Source organism: Mixophyes fleayi, chromosome 8 (assembly GCF_038048845.1).
Source record: "Mixophyes fleayi isolate aMixFle1 chromosome 8, aMixFle1.hap1, whole genome shotgun sequence".
Classification (NCBI taxonomy): domain Eukaryota; kingdom Metazoa; phylum Chordata; class Amphibia; order Anura; family Limnodynastidae; genus Mixophyes; species Mixophyes fleayi.
In genome coordinates, this window is record NC_134409.1 from 68,613,458 (window position 1) to 68,640,664 (window position 27,207).

At 40.3% G+C, this 27,207-nt stretch overlaps 1 protein-coding gene across 1 annotated transcript in view; it reads right to left on the reverse strand.

Moving 5' to 3' along the window:
• The window catches only part of LOC142099330 (flavin-containing monooxygenase 5-like), a 111,451-nt gene that overhangs the window by 22,571 nt on the left and 61,673 nt on the right, over nucleotides 1–27,207 (reverse strand). The window contains exons 4-7 of the mRNA XM_075182677.1: nucleotides 21,621–21,783; nucleotides 20,290–20,432; nucleotides 11,694–11,890; nucleotides 1,884–2,233 (exon numbers count right to left, since the gene is read on the reverse strand). Coding sequence (XP_075038778.1) covers nucleotides 1,884–2,233; nucleotides 11,694–11,890; nucleotides 20,290–20,432; nucleotides 21,621–21,783 — 853 coding nt within the window. The remainder of the gene's footprint in view (nucleotides 1–1,883; nucleotides 2,234–11,693; nucleotides 11,891–20,289; nucleotides 20,433–21,620; nucleotides 21,784–27,207) is intronic.

Consider the following 27,207-nt stretch of genomic DNA (forward strand, 5'->3'; position numbering starts at 1 on the left):
CTCCAGAAGTGCTTGGCCAATGAAAAAGAGGGAGGAGGTCCTGAAGTGCAATAGGCTTGCACCTGCACAGATCTGAATGTAGCTGAATGAATGAACTAGAGAATGTCTGATGCTGGAACATGGCAGTTTCCAGATGAATAGACTGCAGGTAACGAGACAGGTACTATCTGTGGGATCGAAGTGTTACATGGGCAAACTAAAGATTATATGACTGTGACAGCCCACTGGGTTGGTGAATCGCCTTCAGCAGCAGGAATTAGCAGCAGCTTGTACCTGACATTGCCCGATTTTTCAGAGGCAGGCTACTCTGTGTATCATCGGCTTCACTAAGAGGCATACCGCTGACAAACTGTTAGAAAAACTAAGGGATGTCATTTCAACATGGCTTATGCAGTTTGGACTCGCCTGATGATATGTCATTTCTGATAATGCCACCAATATTATGAGAGCATTATAGCTGGATGAATTCCATTACATTCCCTGTTTTGCTCACACAATCAACTTGGTGATACAGAGCTTTTTGTAAAATGATAGGGATGTGCAGGAGATGCTGTCTGTGGTCCAAAAAATTTCGGGACATTTTCGGCATTCTGCAACAGCATGTAGGAAATTGCAGCAGCTACAAGAACAATTTATTTTGCCCTGAACACACTTAATATGCTTGTGCGGATGGAGGAACGGCAAAATGCCATCCACGCTTACTCATACAAGCCATATCATTGGGGAATGTATTTTAGTCCATGCAGTGGAGAATGCTTTCCGTGTTGTGCAAGGTGCTGAAACCATTCAAAGTAGTCACCTGTGAAGTGAGTTCAGACACTGCTAGCTTGAGCAAAGAGATTCCCTCTTACACCACTTTTCTTTTCTGCCACTGCTGTGTGATCCCTTCAGATATGGAGCTAGGTTCTGCTGATAAACCTACCCTTTAACTTCATGTCAAAGCATTAACTTCTTTATGGGGCCTTTAAATTACTAGTTTCCCTCTCTGCCATATAGGGGAAGGCAGACGGGAGGACTTTGAGAAGAGACTATTTCAATTGAAAACACCTTAGATTTACTGTCTGGATACTCGCTCACCAAGGGGACTCAAGAAAAGCGGTCACTGGCCTACTTACTATAATACTGTATAACGTAAGCTAATTTATACTTGCCCTTACATGCTTACTATTATATAGTGTTTTGAAAAGGACAGCAAAGTCTCATGGCATATTAGCATTCATTTATGGTGGCTGTGCACACTGATATGTATTTTGAGGGTAGTGGAGCATTGGTCTGCCCCTACATGTAGGTGCCTCTACATAGAGGTTTGCACTTTGAGAGGTACATTATTTCTACTATCTCATAATGCCATATACCATCTCATAATGTCATATTTCTTAGTTGGCAGTTATTTGGACAGTTTTTAATTGTTTGACTAGTTAAATAATGGTTTGTTGTTTTACTGTATTGTGTTCTAACTGGATAGTTACTACATGTGACTCAAACCTCATCCATCTACTCTTTATTATTATTTTTATTGCCCTTTATTAATCTTCAAATTCCAGCAAGGATCTCCCTGTTTCAAAGGACAGAGATTGACACATTCTCAGGCCATGCACCCGTCCGGCTTGCGGAAATACTTAGTGCATCCCCTGGGAGGTCTCTTTCCCTACCAGTCTGTTAGTACTGCATGTAGAACAAATAATGCCAGCTCATGGTACCTTAATGCAAGAAGATTGTTTGTTTTTTGTCTCTTTTTGAACTTATGTAGCACTTTATTTAACAATACCATATGATAGTTATGTGGGGCCAAAATTATTGTTTAAAAACAAGACATATGTATATAACAGTATTATATTCTTACATTGCTTACATCTTAAAAACATTGTTCTACTACTATATACCTTTGAAAACTCGAGTTGCCAAGCGACACTGAAGCTCAGATATGGGCATGATAGCACCAATTGGCTGGATAAGTCCCACTACTGCGAGTGTGTGCTTCTCCAAATTGTAAGGAAACATGTATTTATATAATGAGATCTTGTTACTTGTAACATCAATGACTTCACAGAATGGAAAAGAAAAACTGTATCCTGTAGCAAAGATGACTGCTTCAATATTCTTCTCCATTGTCCCATCTTCAAATATGACACCAGTATCTGTAAACTCTTTCACATTAGGTCTAACTTGAACACTGCCTGAGATGATGCGATTTGGAAGCTCATCATTGATGGTCGGATGTTGACTATTGTATCTTAAGTGTTACAAAAAAAAAAGAAAGAAAGTTCAGCTAGTCATTAGCTAAAATAATATAAATGGTTGGTATTTAAATTGCATTATTTTGTATGTATACTTTAATCAAATTATTCAAAAGAAAAATATAAATATAAACTGTTAAAAGATAAGTACGCTTTTGTGTAGTTTGATTTTCTTAACCTAAATATGTATAATAGACCCAAGGGCCTGATTCATTAAGGAAAGTTAAGCAAAAAATTGAGTAAGTAGTCTCCTGGACAAAACCATGTTAAAATGCAAGGGGAGCAAATTCGTTTTTTATTTTGCACATAAGTTAAATACTGTCTGTTTCTTCATGTAGCGCACAAATACTTGACAGCTTATTTGTACACTGAAATTTAAAGTTGACGTGTGTCATGGGCACTAGGAGTTTTACCCAGAATTCACCAGGTGTAGCTACACTTACCAGAAGTGCGGACCTCTGGGTAGTGTGGTGAATCAGTGGAACCATACAGTAGAATAGAGGAAAGGAATGTCAATAGTATAAATGCTGAGTCTTGGCACCGTGGAACTGTGATGGTACAGCAGTTTAGTAAACAGGATAAAATGAGGAAAGAGTCCAAGTGCCTTAGCACGCAGGTAGCATATAGCAGGCCAGTACTTGATAACTGGATAACGTTAGGCAAAGACCAATCAACAATATAGTAGAAGAGTCAGCGACTTGCAGCTACAATACAGAGGCACTTGCAGACTTTAGTCCAGCTAATAGGTACCATACAGAGTAGTAGCTATATCACAAGGAAACATGAATGGTCTACAGCTGGTAAGTTTCACCACGGATATGTAGATAAGACTTGTCCAGCGCAGGTGTGTAACAGAATATCGTGAGTGGTCTGCAATAGGCAAGTTGTACCACTGATGTGAAGGGAAGACTTGTCCAGGTGCAGGCATGGAACGGAGTAATGTGAGTGGTCTGCAATAGGCAAGTTTTACCACTGATGTGTAGAGAAGACTAGTCTAGGTGCAGGCGTGGAACGGAGTAACGTGAGTGGTCTGCAATAGGCAAGTTGTACCACTGATGTGAAGGGAAGACTTGTCCAGGTGCAGGCATGTAACGGAGCAACGTGAGTGGTCTGCAATAGGCAAGTTGTACCACTGATGTATAGAGGAGACTTGTCCAGAAGCAGGCAGGTAACGGAGGTAGCGAGAGTAGTCTGCAGCGGGTAAGTTCTACTACCGATGTGGAGAGGAGACTTGTCCAGGAGCTGGCAGGTAACGGAGGTAGCGAGAGTAGTCTGCAGCGGGTAAGTTCTACTACCGATGTGAAGAGGAGACTTGTCCAGTGCAAACGGATAACACGAGCAGAAACAGGAAACACCTCAGAGTCTCAAGGAATGAGAACCAAGAACAGGCAAAGGTAATAGGGCAACAGGGGCCTTAAGTACTGAGAGGTGATTAATTAACCAATGAGACTAAAGGCGAGGTATTAACAGTTCAGGGTTTCTGCACATGCGCAATCTTAGTCAAGATGGCGGACGGCCACGGCTCACGAGAGACGCCGGCAGGAGCGAGAGAGACCCATGTCCCAACCTAGAGGCACTAACAGTCCGGTGAGTGACATCGTGTGTGCTACATGAAAAACAGCCAGTATTTAACTTATGTGCAAGATAAAAAACTAATTTGCACCCCTTACATTGTAACATGGTTTTGTCCAGGAGACTGCTTACTCAATATTTTACTTAACTTTCCTTAATGAATCAGGCCCAAAAAGATTTATTTATAAATACAGTGCCTGATTCATCAAGACAAGCATACTGGGCCTGATTCATTAAGCAAAAGTAAGTAAGGCAAAACCATGTTTCATTGGAGGGAAGGTACATTTAAAATGTGATGGCAAATATATATTTGGGGTAGAGCATGTCCTAGATCAGCTTTAAATTTCAGCGTACAAATAAGCTATCAAGTATTTGTGTGCTACATGAAAAAACAGACAGTATTTTCCTTATATGCAGAATAATAAACTCATTTACACCCCTTGCATTGCAACATGGTTTTGTCCAGAAAACTTAAGTATGAAAACGTACTCAATTTTTCGCTTAAATTTCCTTAATGAATTAGGCCCACTGAGTGCAACATGTCTTTTAAAGTACAAGGAATTCGGGCATATGCACACCCAAATTCAACAAGGAGCAGATCTGAAGATACATGTGCAGATGAATTTGGGTGTAGGTTTGCTCAGCTGTACTGCACAAGACACTGCAGGATACGTCCAATACCTACATCGAATATAAATTTGCAAAAAAAAAAATTAAATACATTTAATATTATGCTCTTAATTATAAAGAGTAAAAAAGAGTGCTGCCTTTTAGGTAAGGTATATCACTTTAGAAAGGAGTAAGTTTTAGGGGAATAAAGGATGGTGGGACACTAGAGTAGGGAAGGGGCTGTGCAATTATCCACTACTGCCTAGAAGGGCCTGATTCATTGATGAACTTAGGCAAGAATTTGAGTAAGTTTTCTTACTGAAGTATTCTGGACAAAACCATATTGCAACACAAGGGGTGTAAATTAGTTTATTCTTTTGCACATAAGTTACATAATGGCTGTTTTTTCATGTAGCACACAAATATCAACTTTAAATTTCAGAGTACAGATAAACTATCAAGTATTTGTGTGCTACATGGAAAAAACAGCCAGCATTTAACTTATATGCAAAATAATAAACTAATTTACACCCCTTGTATTGCAACATGGTTGTGTCCAGAAATCTTAAGTAAGAAAACTTACTCAAATTCTTTCCTTAATGATTCAGGCCCACCATGTAAAATTATGCATACATATATTTCACAATAAATGTTAAATGTATGATGAACAAAAATGATATATCAAATTCTTACTGGATATAACCTTTATATAAAGTAATGATACATTTGTATCCGTACACAAACTTTCTTGTATTCATTGATAGTAAAGAGACACAATGTAACAATGTGTATTTATCACAGTTTCTGATTCAGAGAAGGAGGTCTGTGTTTTTAGCCGTGTACTGTTCTGTATAGTGGTTCCAGTGTAGCACTTCACTGCCTTTTTTTATAATTATTAGTTCCACATGAAAACATATATATTCCTGTGCTCAAGTGATTTCAACAGATATCCGTTATCCTTAGTGGCGCAGTTATATGCTGGGTGCTGATCAATCCTTTCCCTTTCTGTAAAAAGTGTCTGTCACAAATTTATAGTATTTATAGTCCCATGGTGGGAACATCGATATAATGTGATAACCGTTCCATGTTTCCAGGGCTGGTGCTAGCATGTCTGGCGCCCCTCTGCAAAAAATAAATTTGTGCCCTCCTCTTTTATAAATTTTTTGTTCATTCAATAATGCTATTCTTCTTTTAATACAAATCATATTATAAACTTTCATAAAGAGAGTACTACAAGTAGGCACATTAAACAGTGTACATTTGGCGCCTGAGTCATTAAGGAGAGCAAAGTATAAAAAAAGGAGTAACTTTACACCTGGGCAAAACCATGTTGCATTGAAGGGGAGGTAAATTTAAAATGTGAGGACAGATTCATAGTTGGGGTAGGGCATGTTCTCAACCAAATTTAAATTTCAGTGTAAAAATAAAGCTATCAAATATTTGTGTGCTGCTTGAAAAAACAGTCAGCATTTCACCTATGTACAAAATAATAAACTATAAATAATTTAAATGAAAAACATGTATTCTTTGCAATAAATGTTTACATTTTTAGCAAATTCCTCCATTATACCCCCACTGTGCCCTCCTCCATCAACCCTCCACACACTGTTTCACCTCTGCAGCATCACCCCCCCCCCACACTGTTTCACCCCTGCAGCATCACACTCCCCACACTGTTTCACCTCTACAGCGTTACTCCCCACACTGTTTCACGCCTACAGCATCATCCCACCCCTTGTGCCCTCCAACATCACCACCCCACCCACTGTTATACCCCTGCAGCATCACCACCCACACTGTTTCACCAACGCAGCATCAACCGCCCACACTGTTTCACCCATGCAGCATCACCCCCCCCCCCATTGTGCCCTCCATCACCTCCCCCCACTGTTTCACCCCTGCAACATCACCCCCACACACACTGTTTCACTCCTGAGGCATCACCCCCACACACACCATTTCACCCATGCAGCATCACCCACCCACACACTGTTTTACCCCTGCAGCATCACCTCCCCATTGTGCCCTCCAACATCACCCCCCCACACTGTTTCACCCCTGCAGCATCACACCCCCCACACTGTTTCACCTCTGCAGCGTTACTCCCAACACTGTTTCACGCCTCCAGCATCACCCCACCCCTTGTGCCCTCCAACATCACCACCCCACCCACTGTTTCACCCTTGCAGCATCACCACCCACACTGTTTCACCAACGCAGCATCAACCGCCCACACTGTTTCACCCATGCAGCATCACCTCCCCCTACTGTTTCACCCCTGCAGCATCACCAACACACACACTGTTTCACGCCTGTGGCATCACCTCCCACACACATTGTTTCACCCCTGTGACATCACCCCCCCACACACACCATTTCACCCATGCAGGATCACCCCCTACACTGTTTCACCCCTGAAGCATCCAGCATCACCCCCCCCCCCCCCCCACTGTTTCACCCCTGCAGCATCACCCCCCTCACTGTGCCCTCCAGCATCACCCACCCCCCCTGTTTCACTTCTGCAGCATCACCCCCCACACTGTGCCCTTCAGCATCATCTCACCCCACTGTTTCACCCCTGCAGCATCAGTGCCCCCCACGCTGTTTCACCTATGCAGCATCACCCCCCTCCTATTTTCACACTGTCCCCTCTGTTTTTACTTACCTTTATGGTCTTTTCCTTTTCCTCTTCTGTCTTCTTATCTTTGGCACACTCCTTTGACAGTGTCGGGCGTGATGACGTCACACCCGACACTGTCAGCGAGCAGGGAGCACAGAAAAGGGTGCCGCAGCAAGGGATTTTTTTTGTCTAGCAGTGTCGTGGACAGCTGTGAAGGCAGGCGGAGGAAGCCCATCTCTGGCATGGAGCTTCCCCCCCACCTTGCTTACCCCGCTTACCGCGTTCCGCTGGCCCTGATGTCTTCTTCATAAAGAAACAGTGAATTATCTTTAGTCCCAGTTCTACATAAGGTTGTTCTGTTTCCTTATTTAGTCAAGTTGTTCTAGTCCCTTGTTCAGTGCATCTACTTCCACGTGCTTGTGGCTAGTTGTCCTTGGGAGAGACGCCATCAGGTAAGGGTGTAATTCCAGAGGCCGTTTAGGAAAGAGTTGCTTCTCACGTACTTGTCGACGCCTAGGTATTGCTGCAAGCAATGGTTTCACTGCTATTAACAATCACTCATTTAAAGACATTCCTGTTAAGGTGTCTTGTTTGACGGGTAATTTCAGAGTCTTTAGATTCTATACCTAACGTGTTTCGCCTGGTTGGGCCTTCCTCAGGGATAAGAGGTGTGTGTGGTGAACCAGAATCCCAACAAAGGGGGGTGGGGTCATTGTCTATAAGGATATTAGTCTACAGCTAATATCTTTTGCTTAATATTAAACATAGTATTATTTTGATATTATACAGGTCTTTATTACTTATGTGAATGAAATAGCGGTGCAGATATATTCTCAGCTTTCGTTAATACTGTTTAGATTAGGCGCCCAGTGCTTTCTGATGGATTACATCTTACAGTAATCATCTGCCATAAAAAAAATTAATTTGGTTTGTATATAGAATAGCTCTGTATGTGTTACATTTTACTGTTAAATACCAGTATTTGTGCACATGTGTAATGAAGCTTATATGTTTGAATTATTTAAGTTAAAATTAAAGGCCCCGTAAGATTTTTCTGCTTAAATAGTTTTCAAATGCGGCCAGCATATTGGATATTATTATTCACTATAGATATGCTGTTGGTGAATAGAACTATGCTGGTAGTGGTGACCTAAAGGGAGGTTTGTATATTTTCCTAACTTGACTTATCGAGTGACTAAATAGTGAGATGTCACAATATTTTTTTTTTAGAGCTTTTATATTATTTTGTATATTTTTTACGCACTGGTAGGTAGTTATTGGGGGGTAGTGGTGTGGCTGTTACTTTAGACCTAGTATGGTTATTCAATGGGAGGGAAATTATTTAGCCAAATCTGGGATAGCATGAGTTTTTCAATTTAATCAAATACCTAGTTTGTAGTCTATATTAAGTCCCATTGGTGCCGACATGGTTAGATCAAGTATTCACTTTGCTTCCTCTTCTCTTGAGATTTTTGATATGTAGTTTCCCCCTCTTCAGGATTTTTTCCTTTTATTGCTTTCAAATTTTAGATCTCCATTGTGTTTTTGAGCATAATGATTACTCTGTGTGTTTCGACTTTATTGTGAATGTTCCTACAATGTTCCCTCAGTGTCATTTTCAGGCTTCTTATGATCCGGCTAATAGGAATCTTTTAGCAGCAACAGCTCTTGACACCTTTGCAGCAATTTAGATAATTAGTGGGCAGATCTTCTGACTATATAACCCACACCTGAATGAACATTTCTTCATTTTTAATTCATCCCTGAAGAAGCCTGTTAATACAGGTGAAAGGCCTTGGATATAGACATTACTACATTTTTCCTGACATGTATTGCCATTTATGAACATCTATGGACATCGGATATAGACATTGCTACGTTTTTTCTGCCATTTCTGAATATGTAAGGACACCTTTGGAGTAATACATAGCTTTAAGTGTGAGAATTAAAGAAGCAGCATCTCCGCAGCGGCTCTCTTAGCCGCTGCATGCTTACAGTTGGCTCTTGTAACTTTAATGAACTTTTACAAATATTTATTTGAAGTGAGACACAGAGCTAGTTTGTGCTTATTAGACTACTTGCTGTTGCTCTATCTGAAACAACCCATTTACAGACGGCACCAGCACAGTGTGGAACACACGCAGATATTAATCAGCTTACAGGCACCCGGCGTTGGCTTTCCTTAAGCCACTGGACACATCTGACAGGGCCACCTTAACTACTTTATGGGCCCCCGGGCAATACAGTGACATCACGCCCAGCATTCACTGCGAGCACAGCACGGAAGAGGGGACCAGGGAGGGAGCCGGATCACGGCTGATGTGACCGCAAGGTAAGTATTTAAAAAAAATATATATATATATTATTTTTTTTTTAGGATTCGGACGGGCCCCCCATGCCTGCAGGGCCCTCGGGCACCTGCCCATAGTGCCCAATGGAAGAGACGGCCCTGACATCTGATATCTCGGACCCCAGAAAACATCACCTCTCTTTTAGGAAAGGTAAGAAGAGTCCCATTAAGAGTATATGGAATACAGGGAAAAAACTACACATGTGTATGTTTCGTTTCGTGGACTGCCATCACATTTCTTATTCAACAATTTGGGATATCTGTCCCACTCTGCGTAAATGCACAATTCACCTATTTGAACTTCTTATTTTTTCCCAGGATTGTGTTCACACTTTTTTGGAACAACTTAAAGACATGATTTACATCTTACAACTGAACAATTTACAATGAACTGTGCTTCCAGCATAATTTTCAGATTATTTATCAGAATTATATCTATTTAGTTTTGTGTTTTGTATATGTACTATTTGTTTTATTTGTTCTTGATTTGTTCATAATTTGCCTATTACTATTTGATTGCTGTGACAAATTACCTGTAGGCATTGTATTTGATTATGGCCAGAATGAAGTTAAATTTTGTGCATAGTAAGCGTATATACTGACTATATACAAATTGCTGATGCGAATAAATGTCCTTCATATACACAACTTTCTGTCTAGAGAGCTAAATCACTCTGCCATTCCCCTGGCCACCTCCACAACCTTTACCCTTTACTGCCTAAAAATTATTCAGTAATTTTTCCCCTCATGTGATTATGTTGTTGTTACATCCTTGTGGGTGAAATGTCTTGTGCAGTTACACAGCAAGCTCTGCCAACACTTAGATATTTAAAAATTTAAATATAAAATATAGAAACTTAATTTGAGAAGAAACAAAAAGCACACAGCCTAGCACAAATTTTCTCATGCCAAGATTCATGATTATCTTTACTATTGATCTTTAGTTTGAAATGGCTAATATTTTTTGTGGTTACATAGATTTCCTTGGAAATATAAAAAATCATCTTGTTCATCTCGTTGCATGCTTATTTGCAAGAACACATATGGTAGGTCCCAAGCACAAATACCTCAGTTCTTCCTCAGATGAAGGATAATCTGAGACTGAAAATCCAACAAGTATTACTGATACAAGGAGCTGCTCACCGAAAACCAGGAGCACTATAATTGATTAAACATTTGTGAAGGCAGTGGCAAGTTATTAGGTAATGATGTGTTTAATTAGAGTGTTTATCAGGGTTGCTTCAATGATCTTCTGGAATAGCATTTCAGTATATCTGCTGGATCAGTGAGCATAACTGTCAATGTTGTTGTCATCTCTGTTTGGCTGCTGAACCTAGTGAAACTGAGCATATGTTGACAGACAGTCGTGGCCAACTGGATGTGCCAAGCTCACTATATTTAATGTTGGCATCTCATGGCTTCTTACTTACCTCTTATCACCTAAAAAGTAACAAATTATTATATATTTTATGGAGATTTCAAGCCAGACTATGTTTTAACTATCAGGTGGGGAACTTTACATTACAACGGGGGAAATTGCTCCAACTAGGATCGGTCGATGGAGTGGTGATTTAGCTTACTGCCTGGGTTTGGATTACAGCACTGGGTAGCAGGTGAATGGTTTTATACTCCTCAATAGGTTTTCTAAGCCCAACATTGCCCCACAGACAAATTACTAAATCTCCAATCTATGCAGGTCTAACACTATGTCCACTTTTCTTGGTGCTCTGATGACATAACCACCAATGGGCAGCCAAGCTCTTAATTTGGTGGTCTATCCAGTCTCCTTGATGGAAGCAGCAGTTACAACATCTGGGAACATCGGAAACAATTGTCCTGGCTCAGAGTCCAGTAGCAAGCTCAATTTCAGAGGAAAACAATGGGATCACAGTTTTTCTGTGGATAACCACAAAAGTGTCTGTGCAACACAAAAATGATCATGGTTGCCAGCAGCTGATTATCTTATCTTATGTTCTGTTTTACATGCCTCTGCCTTCCACTATTCCCCTCATTCTTACTGTATCACACTATCACTAGCTATGAAAAATTCCAGTTATCAATGACTGCTTAAAAATTGATGGTTGATAATACTTTGGCTTTATAGTACCCGCACACACTGTCTTCACCACCAGGCACAATTTTTATTTTTCTACCTTTTGTGGCATTTGCTTTCCACACCTCTTAGATTGTAAACTCATTCAAGCACTTTTTTAACGCTATAATATATTGTACACAAAGGTCTAACAATACAAATCATGGTAAGAACAAAAAAGTATACTTTGTATAAAAATGGTGTACATTTTACCTATGTTGGGGCAAAAGTCCATAATTGCCATGATTAAATCGTTTGTTGACAGCTTTTTCTGCAAAATAGTTGAGCAAAGTTGGGAAAAGTTTCTGAATTGTACTCAGAAAGCGAGACAGCTTTGCAATGTCCACAGGGTAGCCATTAATAGAAACACGATTTGATACCCAGGCACCTCTTCTCGTGCTTAGGTACACCTAGAATAGAATAGAATAAAATAACTATTCACAGAAGTTATAAAATAAACAACAAATGCTTGTTCTGCAACCTTCTTGGGGCATTAGACTTAACATGGATTGTGAATGTACTATATGTTAACATTTTTTTTATTGTTTATGCTATAAATATCAGAATTTTATTCTTGGGGAAAAGGGTTCTGTGCAACTGAAATGGGGACTCTATGGTCACGTGAATGCTTTCCAAATGCATAAGTGATTGCCTAATAAATTGCCAAATAATTTGAATCCTGGCATTCTTACTTCATAGAAATCTTGTGTTGTCCCACACACTGGACCCATCTCTATGGAATTCAAAACTGATCTATAAGGCCTTTCTGTCATCTCGTCATAGTTTCTCTAAGATATTCAATTTAATCACACAGAAGAACATCTTTTTTCCTCTTTAATGCTTACTTACTCCTTCATCAAATAAGTTTTTCAGTTACTGAGGTTCCCAAAGGAAATTATTTTGGATTGTGGAGTATAACTTTTGATCAAGGTTTGGCAAACCTTCTGCAAAATTTCGACATCAAAGAAAAAAAATATTTAGTCTCATCATTAATCCACAGGCCAAATCAAAAATATTAGTCTAATTATGGAGCAATAATTTTACTCATCCAAAATTCACTGATCAATTTCCTTTCTCTTCTGGAGTACTCCCAGTCAATTTCATAATAATCAATCTCTTCCTCAACTTAGACTAGAGGACAAAATAGGACATTTAATCAGAAATATTAAATTGAAATTAGCATCTATGAAATTGCTCCCATGTTTTATTGATCCTTACAAAGTTACTTAACCAGTCTATACAATAACTACACTAGAAAAACTAAAAGTATTCCATGTATACTTATTAGAACTCATCCTCACTTATTTTACTTTTTGCAACAACACTTTCAAAGTATCTAAAATCTTCCAATCTCCATTATATGATATGTTATGGCTCTGAAGAGCATCTTATATTTATGATTTTTTTTTCTGGTTAAATATGTGATTTAACCCATTAACCCTCTTAAAACCTATTATTATGATTATTATTATTGTTTATAAGGTGCCACAAGATTTCCGCAGCGCCGTACACAATACAAGACAGTAGACCATACAGAGTAAAACAGAACAATTAACGACTATTACCACGGCTTCCGGAGCTCCAGGCATAACAATTATAGTGAGGCTGGAGCAGAAGAAATGGTATAGAGACAGGAGGGAAGATGGTCCTGTTCGTAAGAGCTTACATTCTAAGAGGAGGGCAAACAGACAGCAGGCACAAATGGAGTCAGTATGGATCAAGCACAGGAGGAGCGAGAAGGGACACGGAAGAGCAAGGGTTAGCTGAATGGCTGGTAGGCTTTAAAGAAGAGGTGAGTTTTAAGTGCCCATTTAAAAGAGCACAGATTAGGGGACAGTCAGATGGAACATGGGAGGTCGTTCCAGTGTAGGGGGACTGTTCGGGAAAAATCTTGGATTCAGGAATATGAACAAGTGACCAGGGTGGAGGGGAGGCGATGGTCATTGGTCAAGTGCAGGGAGCGGGAGGGAGTGTGAATGGAGAGGAGGTTGGAGATCTATGGGGCAGTAGAGTGGGAGAGGGCCATGTAGGTGATGGTGAGGAGTTTGAAAATAATTCTGTAGGGGAAGGGAAGCCAGTGTAAGGCAAGACAGAGAGTGGGAGGCAGAAAAAGAGCAAAAGAAAGATCAGTCTGGCAGCCTTCTTAAGACTAGAATGAAGGGGGTGAAGTGAGGAGAAGGTTACAGTATTCAAGACAGGAAATGAGTGCATGGATAATGGTTTTAGTGTCATCCTGAGATAGGAAGGACCAGACGAGGACGATGTTCCGTAGTTGGAAGCGACAGGATTGGGCAAGGGATTGAATATAGGGGGCGAAAGAGAGGGAGGAGCCAAGGGTGACACCCAGGAAGTGGAGTTGGGGGACAGAAGAGATTGTGGTGTTGTTAACAATGATAGAGAGATCAAGGGTCGATGAGAGTCTAGAAGGAGGGAAGACCATGAGTTCTGTTTTAGCAATGTTAATTTTGAAAAAGCGTGAAGATATCCAAGAGGAAATGGCTGAGAGGGAGTCAGATATACCAGAGAGAAAGGGGGGAAGATCAGGAGAAGAGATGTAGAGTTGAATGTCATCGGCGTAAAGGTGATATTGAAGACCAAGGGAAGAGATGAGAGCACTCAAGGACATAATATAAAGTGAGAAGAGTAGAGGGCCGAGAACAGAGCCCTGAGGGACTCCTACAGAGAGGACAGAAGGGGTGGGTATGAGCCAGACGCGGAGAGATTAGCAAGGTAAGAGTTGAAACATGCTAGGACAGAGCCAGAGAGGCCAAGAGAAAGAAGGGGCTGCAACAGGAGGGGGTGGACAAGCAGAGAGATCTAAGAGGATGAGCAGGAAGAAGTGACCCCTCAATTTAGTCGAGAAGAGATCATTAGTAACTTTGGCCAGAGCTGTTTCAGTGGAGTGGAGGGGGTGGAAACCGGATTGGAGAGGGTCGAAGAGGGAATTGTCTGAGAGGTGCCTGGTGAGGCGATTGCAGGCAACCCACTCGAGTAGTTTAGAGAGATGGGAAAAGTGAAATGGGTCGGTAGTTAGCAAGTGATGTGGGAACAAAATTAGGTTTTTTGAGTATAGGAGAGATAAGGACATGTTTAAAGGAGGAGGGGATAATGCCAGTTAAGAGTGACAGGTTGAAGAGGTGTGCAAGGTGGGAACAGGAAGTGAGGAGAGAAAGCGAAAGAGATAAGAGGGGATAGGATCCAGGTGGCAGGTAGACGGGGAAGAGGAGAGAATAAGGGAGGGGACTTATTCACCCGAGGTAGGGCGCAAAGAGCACCAGAGTTGATTACTGGAGGAAGGTGGAGTGAATAAGGTGGCAAAGGAGGGAAGGGAGGAGGAGATGTCAAGTTTGATGGCCTCAATTTTGGAGGAGAATAAAAAGGCGAAATCAGAAGCAGATAGGGAAAGTTGAATTGGAGGGGGTGTGTGAAAAGAGAGTTGAACATGGCAAAGAGACGGCAGGCATTAGAGGATTGAGAAGAAATGAGGGACTTAAAGAAAGATTTTTTTAGCAAGGGAGAGGGCGGAGCAGTAGAAGGGGAAGATAAATTTAAAATGAAGGAAGTCACCCAGTGAGCGAGATTTCATCCAGAGGCGTTCAGCAGCGTGAGAGAATTTCTGAAGGAAACGGGTGAATTTGGAGTGCCAGGGTTGGGAAATTAAGTGACGACAGCGGACAGAGTAAATGGGAGAGACCGGTGGTAATTGTTTTTACGATTACCACTATTCCGACATGGAGGACCCCTACATAAAAAAACCGAAATTATGAAAAACCAATTTGAAAATAAACAGACTTACCTTCAACCCGACGCTTGACATCTCTGATGAAAGCACCATGCTGACAGCAAGTGATTCCGATTGAACAAGTGTTCGACAGTGCTGGCTGACGTCATTGCGACGTCTGTCAATAGAAATTTAAAACGGCAACAGAAAAGAACTAAGACTAAAAGGGGCAGTAAAGGTGGAGATAAAAACAAAAACAAAAAGATAAAAAAAAATTTGGATAGAAAATCATCCAAAAAAAATGAAAAGGAGGAACCTTTAAATAAAGGTGATTCGGATCAAGTGGAAGTTTTTAATTTAAGTTCAAGAATTTTATCAGGAGACGAATTATCTCTATTAAAAAGAGGTTTGAAATGTGCCCCTACATCTAAGGTGAATGACTTTGAAATTTTTATTGACACTCATAAATTTTTGAGGAAATTGTCCCTAAATTTTTATTTAAGATGAACGAGATGTCTTATCCGCCTGATGATAATCTATCAGATATATCTCATAATACTGATAGTAGGGTTTTCAAGAAGAAATCAGAATTCTATCCAACCCATGTTAAGGGCCCGTATGTAGAGACATTTGGAAAATTGGTGTTGGATGATCTTGAAAAAATCTCACACACCAAAAAAAGAAAAGATAAATATTACTCTCAGAATATTTCCCATCAGGAAGGAAAATCACTTAAAGATCTTCAGAAAGATTGTAGTATCATCATTAAGCCCGCGGATAAGGGGGGAGGGTTAGTCATCATGAATCATGACGACTACATATCAGAAATTCTTAGACAGTTGGGTGATAAGGAAACTTATACAAAATTGAATAATGACCCCACATTTAGAATTAAGAAGGATTTGGAACAATTTTTGGTAGAATTTGCAGAGAACACTTTAGATAAGGATCAACTAAAGTTCCTCAAAGTGAAGGATCCTACCACTCTCTATATTTACGTGTTGCCCAAAATTCACAAAAGTTTGGTCAACCCGCCGGGCAGACAGATTATTTTGGGGGTCAACAGTATTACATCTAATCTTTCTGCTATTATAGATTACTATTAACAACCCTTAGTTGTTCTGAATCCCTCGTTTCTTAAAGATACAAAAGATGTCTTGAAACATCTAGAAACCATTCGATGGCAGGAGGATTGGATGTTGGTTACAGCAGATGTTACATCTCTGTATACCATCATTGAACATCATAAAAGGAGTAGAAGCTATAGATTTTTTCTTGAACTCTTCAGATTATTCAGATAATTTAAAATCATTTATCAAAAAGGGCATTTTGTTTATTTTACAAAACAACTATTTTTATTTTCAGGATGACTTTTACATCCAGAAGAAGGGGACTGCCAAGGGTGCCAGGTTTGCCCCAAGCTATGCCAATTTATTCATGGCTCATTGGGAACATCTGCATATTGGCCTTGGGGCAGACCTGGTATCCTGGCATAGGTACATAGACGATATCCTCTATTTGGAGAGGTAGTCGTTATACCCTCAATTCCTTTTATGATAGTCTTAACCATAATGATTGGAACATTGTATTCACCTATAATATCAGCACACAATCCGTGTGCTTTCTGGATTTGGAGATATATATTAAGGTATTATAAATACTAGATGTTACAAAAAGCCCACAGATATAAATTCTTATATATATATAGGGACAGTGAGCACCATAGAAACTGGCTAGACGGAGTACCTTATAGCCAGTTCCTGAGATTAAAAAGAAACTGCACAGAGCAGGAGGTTTTCCTCCAACAGCTAGAGGAAATGAAATCCAAATTTTTGTTGAGGGGTTATGATAGTGAATTATTGGAAACTGCGCAATCCAAGGTTTCGAAAATAACTAGGAAGGATCTGATATATTCCAAAAAAATACCACCATCGAACAACAGTAAAGATATTCTGTTTATTACTAAATTCAATAAAGACCATAAACAAATAGAGCATATAATTTGCAAACATTGGAATGTGTTGTTTAAAGACAATATCCTATCCAATGTCCTTCCAACAAAACCTAAATTTGTGTATAGAAGATTTTCCAATCTGAAAGATCATTTAGTAAGATGTATACTCTCCAAAGATACACCGACAGTAGGCATTAACAAAGATAAAGGATTTTACAGATGTGGGAGCTGCCATGCGTGCAAATCCACATCCAGTAATCAACCTAAAAGTAAAAATATGGAATTTACAGTGAATGGACAAACTTATGAAATATGTAGTTTTATCACATGTAATTCAGTTAATGTGATATACTTGTTGGTTTGTAAATGTGGTTTAGTTTATATAGGAAAGACCTCCAGAACTTTAAAAAAAAGAATGAGTGAACATCTTTACAACATCAAAAAGGGTTTAGAAACCCATTCGGTGTCCACTCATTTTAAGACCCATCATTCACGTAAAGCGAATGATATTATGTACTTTCTGGGCATTGATTCTATTAAAACAACTTGGAGATATAGTAATGTTGATACCTTACTATCTCAGATGGAAATGAAGTGGATATTCCAGCTTAATAGTCTTATCCCTTATGGACTTAACAAGGATTTTGAAATAAAGTGTTTTCTTAAAGTGTCCTTATATATTTGTACTTTGGGATATCGTAGATCTTATGATTAAGGAACATATGTTTAATCACAGTAGGAATTGATATGTTACACTTGATATATATCTATCTATATCTATCTATATCTATCTATATATATATATCTTCCCTGTACTCTAGCGATATGTCATGTCCGGTATAACTGTCTTTTCTGCGTTCCATTAGGTGTGACACACATCTATATGCCACACTTTCATCTGACGATACGTCATGTCCTCTTTATGCTCCATTGACATGCAGTGTTTGATACATCCGTTTTCCCTGTGCTCCACTACAAATGAGGCGTGACACGCATTTATGAGTGATGCGTTCAGGGGACGATATGTTATATCTGATAACAACTATTCAATTAAGATTTAAATATAGGATGGCGATTTAGGTAAATATTATATGAATTTTCTTTTTTATGTCTTTTATGGTGTTATTAAAGTTGACAATGTTATTTTTTTTGATTGTCCATATCCGGTTTAAATAGCCATGTACCTAGATCAGTCTTATCTCCTTGACAAAGACCGCTAGATGGTCGAAACGCGTTGGAGCGGTAAGACTGATCCGTAAAGAGTGTGGAGTACTATACTAGCCATCTGTTTGAAGTCATAGAGGCGGAAAGGTCTTCCCGGGATTGTTTACATCGGATCTCTGCTTTATATGCGCTTACAATTTGATTTCTGGTATGACTATTTGCACATTACTTTTATTGGATGTGAAATTTTTAATAAATGCTTGAAGCTTTTTAGACGATATCATGCTAGATTTTGTCTACTTCCTTTTTTTCTGACAACTTATTACATATGAATATCGTTGATGGAGAGGAGGGGAACAGAGCGGAACTTTATGTAAAATATCGGGAGGAGCTCTTCCAATTATTTGATGTGCCCATGTAATCCAGAATTCTGGTAGGAACCCATCTTGCATTATTACCACGAAGGTGATGGGAAGATGTTTATCGCTTTGAAGATTAGCACTTGTGACGTGGACTAGCTTTCATCTATACTCCATAGAAGTCGGACCTACATTCTGGACATTTTCTGATATTTATATGTTTATTTTTTATATGTTATCTCGCTGCTCTTTTATTTATGAGAAACCTTTAAGCGCTGCATGTCTTGATTTAATATTGTTGCTATCTGTATGTATTAGGTTGTATACCCCGTTTATCAAGATTTTGGCTGCTTTCTGGATCATAGAGCGCTGTAGTAGAGGTCTTTTAATCTTACATTTGTTGTTTAGAATAGGAAGTATGACTAGGAGGGTAACTATGTGAGATGCCTATAGGTGAGTGTCTATAGGTGGCCAGTGAAAGAAGTGGGTCAGATGGTAGTAGTAAAGGACGATGGTGGGTGGAGGGACAAATAGAGTGTGTCTGGGGACCATTCATGTCGTCTAAGGTGCTGTGTCTCTTTTTATCTACCTTCACAATCACAGCAAACCAACACCACTTCTCTTTACCTCTTTTTGCCAGAATAAGTAATTGCTATATAGAGGTTCCTATTTAGGTAGTTTAAATATTTTTTCAGTGCATCACCATGATGCTAGGCTTTTCTCTATTGAAACCCATTCCGGCTTTTGTCCTAACTGTGCAACAAACTGTGTTATACTTTGCTTTGTTTGAAATTTATAATGCATAACCTATTGGAACTGACCTGGCTTGCTAGTGACCGTGAATTCAACCTATTATACATTTTTTGAGCCAACTCTGCCGGCTCCAACCCTGGCCTGTATAGTGACTATAATTCCTGGTTCACCCATCTGTGTAGCCAGCTGCTGCATAGTGAGGCTAATTCTAAGCATTGCCACATTTACATCTTATTTAAGGGATTTTGTCCTGATTTTGCATTATGTAGTTACATTTCTTCTGCTATTTTCATGTATTCAAAGGTAACGTTAATGCAAATGCCCTGGTTCAAAAATACCAGATTCCACATGAAAGGTCCCTCTAATTACCAACTATTCAATGACCTGTAATTTTAGGCAGATCTGTTTGGTTCAAGACTGCTTACACGGACGTAAAAAATTGGAGTCCTGCATAAAGAGTGTCTGATCCATGCTAACTAAATTAGTTCATAGAGTTGTTCTATGACAGGCATTGCAAGACTAAATAGCATGTTTACCAGTGCATCTGTATCTGCTCATACACACACACACACATTTGTGTATGGATGTACTTATGCTTAGGTTTGTTATCCTAAAGCATATATTAATATTAGGCTCAGATAACAAAAGTTTTTATTATATTGAAAGTAATATTTCTCAGAAAATCAGTACTATGAGATAGAGGTAGTTCACATACATTTGTGACTATTTTGATAACTATATTTTAATACATCAGTCAAATATCTTTTTTAAAACTCATTAGTTATAAATCCTCCAGCTATCCAAAAATAAGGGCAACTGCCTATACCTTGTAAAAATTGACCTATTGAAGCCACATACCTGTTTTGCTGTCCTGCTTAGTTCCACGGCTATGTCCCCACCAGAGTTCCCAATTCCAATCACTATAACTCTTTTATCTTGAAAAATATCTGGGACCTTGTAATCGCGACTATGCAGGTACTGCCCTTTAAATTTTTCTATTCCTTAAAGGGATAACAAATAAAACAATGGTCATACATATTTACAAGGCAATACTTCTATGGTTTGTTTTTCTTCTCAGTAGAAACTATCCACTTGTAAAATCAATTTATTTCTAGTAAGATATTGCTTTTAAAGTCCATAGAAGAGTTGGATCAGTTCCCATCCATAGCAAACTGACTCTTCTGATGGAAAAAAAAAAGAGTAAAATGAATAATCATCATGATCATCTCATTGTCATGCTAAAAACTAAAATAAAATGATGTCACCCATTCTGATGCATTTAGCATGTGGGGTTCAATGCCAATGATGTACAGAAGAACAGTCCCCAAACCCCAAAAATTGGTGAGATGCTCACTTTTGATCCCACACTCTGTATAACATTTTACTCCTATAAAGAGGATTTTAGTGTGTAGGTGCATAGAAGTTTTCATCTGAAAAAAATAAATAACATTGTTATATTTCTTCCAGTGTGTCATCTTCTTTACTGTGTAATCTTGTGTAAGGTACTGAGTATAATTGTACTTAGTGGTGCAAGCTGACCACATTTTGGGACAAATATGTAGAATTGCACTAATTGCAAAAAAGGTGGCTTTATTCTCACTTTTGGCGATATGTAAGGTCCATAAAAAACGACATGGACACATTGAATAAATGGATCAAGTCATGTTAGGAAATTCATCAATTATTTTATTTTTATCTCCTTGTTATTGAAATTAGCTCATATTTCAAGCTGTGGAGTTTTGTCATATATTTATACCAATTTGAAATTGTAGTATAACAATAGCAAATAACTAGCTTAATCAATGACTGACAAAGTAATAGAGTTGATGAGCTAAGATACACATTGTATTTTTAAACGTATTTTCCCTAGTGGTATAGAATGGAACTATTTTTTCCTGTGGCAACCACAAAGTTTACTGGGTCACGGTAACTGAATCAAACATTTTGTCGGTACAGCCCTTTAATCAAAGCTTGTCAATGACGGCCCAGTTTATTAACAGCAGACTCATTTTCATTTTGTCACAATGTTTATGTAAATTGTGTCAGACTTCAAGCAAAATGGTACTCGGTTTTGTGTTTTATTATTTTGATCCACAAACGCAGAGCTATGTAATATGTTGGCACTTTAGCAATAAATATTATAAATAATAATAATAATAATAATAATAATAATGGCTCAGAACGCTTACCTGGAAAAGAAGATAGTGGTAAATTCGGAAATGTATGATGCCCTGTACAGATCATCACTGCATCACATAAAGTTGTGTCTTGCTTCCCTTCCTTTTCACTGGTAACAATCCACTGACCAGTGGTTGAGAAGTCTTGGCTTTTCTTTATACTGCAAACAGTGGTCTGAAATATGTTTATGTGTAACATATTAAGTAATGAGCTCAGTCTATATAGTTAGCCCTCAGATATGGTTTAAGTGACAGTCATGATCCTCCATAAGAATAGATCTATAGCACTGCTAAGCTAAAAATACAAATCAAGCAAATAGTAATTTCCAAAACTAGAAAAATGTGAACCCACAGCACAAATTACATTTTGTGATGTCATTCAAAGCCAAAGCCAACGATAAACCTAGACATAAAGAATATAAATATTATTCAGCTAAAATCCATAACTTTAAGAGTACTATCAATATTTTTGTATGAACTTAAATAATAGATTCCAGTGAACTGCATTTTTAGAAATGGGATGTAAAATATAATGAACATACATTAAGCACAACATACATAAAGTGATTTCTTATGAGGAACCAGTGATTAAGTCCCAATACATTTGGGGAGATATACTGAGCAGCGGGGGGAAATGAAAGATTGTATCGGCTAATGCATTTTCCTGCACCCAGCAGTTTCATCAGATGCAATCATTTCATCTCTGACTGACAGATTTAAATATTCCTTTCCAATAATCACCAGGAATTCATTAATCAGAAGCTGATCTTCCAGCTAAAGTCCATTTGTTTCTTAATCGTGAAATTCAAATTTGATACTAATAAAATATCCAGAAACATATAATATCAATCTTATTTTATAAACATGAGTAGTATAATTAAACTGGCTCATCTTATACATTCATTTGTATATAGTTAACTACAGTCACTCTGAAATACTGCTAGTTAATAGCAATTGCATCAAATAGCCAAGGTAGTAGCCATTCTGTCAGTTTTGATAGTAAATAAGGTTCTCCAATCAGCAAATTCAAGTTTTCAATAGTAAAAAGGAGTTTAAATTGTTAGCAGCACAGAACTAATGTCTATAAATAAAAACAAAAAACACCTAGCTCTCATTCAGGTCACTGTCTTACTTCTTCAACTTACTCTTGCCTGTGTGCAGCTAGGCTGCTTATCACTCTCTCTGCAGATTCTCTGTTCAGCAGCTTCACTTGCCTGCCTCCTGCAGGCTTCTCCACAGCCCTCCTCTCAGCTGTCTCGTGAACTCTTTTCTTAAAGCCTTGATAAAGATTGCTACAATTGAAACAGGTTGGTGGCAGTGAGGGATCAGAGACCTAGTAAGACACTATCCCTGGTGATCTATAGGAGCGTGACGAGAGGCTGCCGGCGTCCTGCGGTGATCCACTGCAGAAATTTGCTTCTTTTACATGTATGTTGTTTAATCCAGTGGGAAAAAGAATAGTATATTCTCACAACAAGAAAGAGAATTACCACATCCTAAAGAACTTTCATAATGTTTTTGGATACAGATTATGGAATGTAATTTATGAGAATTTGATTCCTTAGGTCATACACACCATTAACACCTTCATTTTGTTGTATTGTTATATGAATTGTGGTTTTTCTGGATGAGAACTAGTGGTGGAGATTGCTGAATGGGACCAAAGCACAGGTCGATCTACTGTAGAGAAAACAGTATTCTTTTCTTAAAGCAGCCTTCTCAGGATTCTCTTATCCAAGCTCTTTCTCAGGCGTCCTGCCTGACCCACAATGATGTCATAGGGTCCTTTGCTCAACTTCTCTCTAGGCTCTCCAAACTTTCCTACCACCTGCAGGACATATACCATGGTCCACTGGGCCCTCTCTTCTTTCATGCCTCTTGCAAGTCTGTACTGGGCTGTGTGCCTGCCACCTGTAGGTCTGTATAGGCTGTTCATTGGTGTGTGGTCTCACCTTTCTTTAATCCTGTGTGGGAGGGTCCTACATTCCAAGGTCTGAACAGGGGCCCAACTAGCTTCACATAGCCTGTTATCACCGCTATATACAAATAAACATTTTCAAATATAATCTTATTATATTAAATGGGAGATAAAATCTTCTTTCTGTATAACAGACCATTCTTTGTAGGTACCATTTTCATTTAATAAATTAAATCAATTAAATGAATTAGATCAATTAAATCTGAGCCATATTAATCTTCTCCTCATTTAAACCCAATGAATAAATTCAGAGCTAGATTAAGGGGACACAAGGGTGTCCATTTCCCCCTCTCTCAGGTGTCAAAACCAGCACAAGACACTGTACACATGATTTGTTTTGTCTCCTGCGTCTGCCACACTCACCAGCCTACAAAAACTGAAATAAACCTCACACCCACAAATCCTCCTTGCATGTCCTCTTTCTCACCCTGCACCTTTTCATGGCTACTGGTGACATCTCACTTAACTCTGGACCCCATACAATCCCCATTAACTGCTCATGCTCCTCACTCCAACCAGGACCTTTTAATCCATCCCATACTTAAAATCCCGCCAACCTTATCGACATATCTCCACTATCCTCTCTTACTTTCTCCTGTGCATTATGGAACGCCAGATCTGTTTGTAACAAACATACATCCATCCATGATCTATTAATTTCTAAATCCCTCAACCTCCTTGCCATTACAGATACTTGACTGACCTCCTTTGACACTACATCCCCTGCAGCTCTCTTCTATGAGGGACTCTCCCTCAGCCACACTCCCAGATCCAGAAACAAACAAGGTGGTGGAGTAGGCATACTATTTCTCCAAGCTACACCTTTCAAGTCATATCATTTGAACCCTCCTTCTCATTCTTTTTCATTGAAGTCCATACTATCCATCTATTTTATCCTTTCCACCTTTGTGTATGTCAGGCACCATCCCCACACTGTCCTCTCATTCTGGGGACGGATGCCTGTCTCCTTCTCTAAGCCGTGTCCCGTTGCCTAGCAATGGGAGGTACCTCCGGCTACGCTATGCGTGCATGCACAGTAGCTCGAGTCCCATTGCTAGGCAACCGGAGGCTTCTTTCACCAGCCAAACGGCTAACCGCCGAAACATCACTCCTCCTATCAGGGCCCACCATCGTTTGGCATTTGACCCGGACCGTATGACCACCCCTGTCTCCCGCTGCACTGATAACTAACTTGGAGAACCACGACCTGCACACCTCACGCAGTCAAGCCCATTCCACCTTGCGGAGGTTCCTGGTGAGTGTCGGGGGTGCATTAGGCTACACACCTCCCTGATTAGTTGCGCCAATATTAGTCAGTGGCATCCTCTAATGTCATTAACGTGACAGTATACTCTGGCCATGAGTACACAGGATGAACCTTCGGCCCGGGGTCTTCTTTTGAATTTGGCCCAATGTGTGGACCAGCAAGACGCCAATCAGGCTCAGGTGCTACAGTGCATCCAGTGTCACGGGCACTAGGAGTCTTTACCCAGGGATCACCAGGTGGTAGGCTTACCAGAGCAATGTAGGTGGTAATAGGGTACTCTGGTAGCAGGGTGATCACGGAACAGTAAATAGCAGATGATGAGATGCTCAGGAAAGTCTATGACTAGCAACACTGGTAATATGGAGGTAATAGTACACGAGGAACTGTATGGACAAGGACACGTGAAGGTAGTCAGTGGTCTGCGATAGCAAGTTGTACCACTGCTATAGTGAGGAGAAATGTCCAACAGAAACGAGGAGGTGATGAGAGTCAGCGGTCTGCGGATAGCAAGTTGTACCGCTGTCTGAGTGAAGGAATGGAATCCAAGTGGAGGTATCCGGGGAGTCAGTGGTCTGCGATAGCAAGTTGTACCACTGCTATGTGAGAGGATACTGGAACAGGTGATACTGGAAACAGGGATCAGTGGTCTGCTACTAGCAAGTTGTACCACTGAATATATATGTGAGGAGGTGCACGGGGAGAGACTGCAACACAGGGTAAACACGGCACCTTAACACGATCCACAGTAATATGCACAATATAGATATATATATGAATGACTGAACAGCACTGCAAATATGGAAAGTCTCTTGAAGTAATCCGGAACAAGATAGTACAGTCAATGATGGCAACAGACTCAGCGGATAGCAGACTCCAGAGGAGAACCAACACAGTCCAGCAAGATATGCAATACACCAGCACAGTCAATGAGAAGTATGCATACCGTGGTTCAGAAGCAGGCAATCAGACAGGAGTGCAGCGATACCTAAGCGGCAGGAGGCCGGCAGGATGAGAAGTCCCTGGATGGATGAAGCAGAGGTCTAGTAGGTGCAGCGCACAGGTAAGTAAACCAACAGGGACACGAATCCACAGGAATCGGTAGAACGCGGAACTGGACTCTTGGAGGACCCAGGAGACTGGTGATGATCTAGCAGCAGGATAGCGGATGAGACACGAATCCAATGCTGACAGGCGGGTAGAGACCAGCGGAACACAGGAAGGCGTGGAGAGCGGATCAACAGTAGATGGACGATTAGCGCTGGCAGCAGCAGCAGGACTCTGCGGACACACGGAGGTAACCAGTAGCAACCAGCAGGTGCAAATAGCGATGGAACACGGGTGAGCAGAGTAGACCAGGAGCTGTTGATCACGGAGAGTAGCGGATGGCAATAATAGCAGCAGTCTCGAGGAAACACGGGAGAGATGAGATGAAGACTGCAGTGCACCGAGGCAGCGGATAGGAATCAGCTAACAGTCACGATGATGAAACACAGACGAGTTGCAAGCTGGAGTCTGTAGTGCACGGAGGCAGCGGATAGGAATCAGCTAACAGTCACGATGTTGAAACACAGACGAGTTGTACGCTGGAGACTGTAGTGCACAGAAGCAGCGGATAGGAATCAGCTAACAGTCACGATGAGGAAACACAGACGAGTTGCAAGCTGGAGACTGTAGTGCACGGAGGCAGCGGATAGGAATCAGCTCACAGTCTTGATGATGAACAGGTGAGTAGATGTGGAGAGTGGCTGAAGTGCACGGAGGCAGCGGATAGGAATCAGCAAACAGTCACAATGATATGAGCTAGAGTTGAAGTGGCTTAGAAGACTGTAGTGCACGGAGGCAGCGGATAGGAATCAGCTAACAGTCACGATGATACACTTGATGGTAGAAGTGGTATGGGAACCACAGTAGTAGAAGTGGTTTGGAAACCACAGAGGTAGAAGTGGTTTGGAAACCACAGGAATCAGCAGCGCTGAATACACGAGGAAACACAGGAACACCTTCAGAGACTCATGGGGAATGAGACTCCAAGATCAGGCAACGTGGTGTTGACCACAGGTGCTTAATATAGGGAGTGTTGCCTGATCTGCCAATTAAGTTAAAGGGACATACACTGAAGGGTAGGAAAGGGCTGCGCATGCGCAGACCCTCAGGATGGAGGACGGCCACGGTTCCTAAATGTCCGGGAAGAGGCACTCACGGTCCGGTGAGTGACAGTACCCCCCCCTTTTAAAGGTGGGCACAGAACGCCTGGAACCGGGCTTGTCCGGATTTTTGGAATAAAACTTCTTCAAAAGGGCAGGAGCATTAAGATCTTCAGCTTTGATCCAAGAGCGCTCCTCAGGACCAAAGCC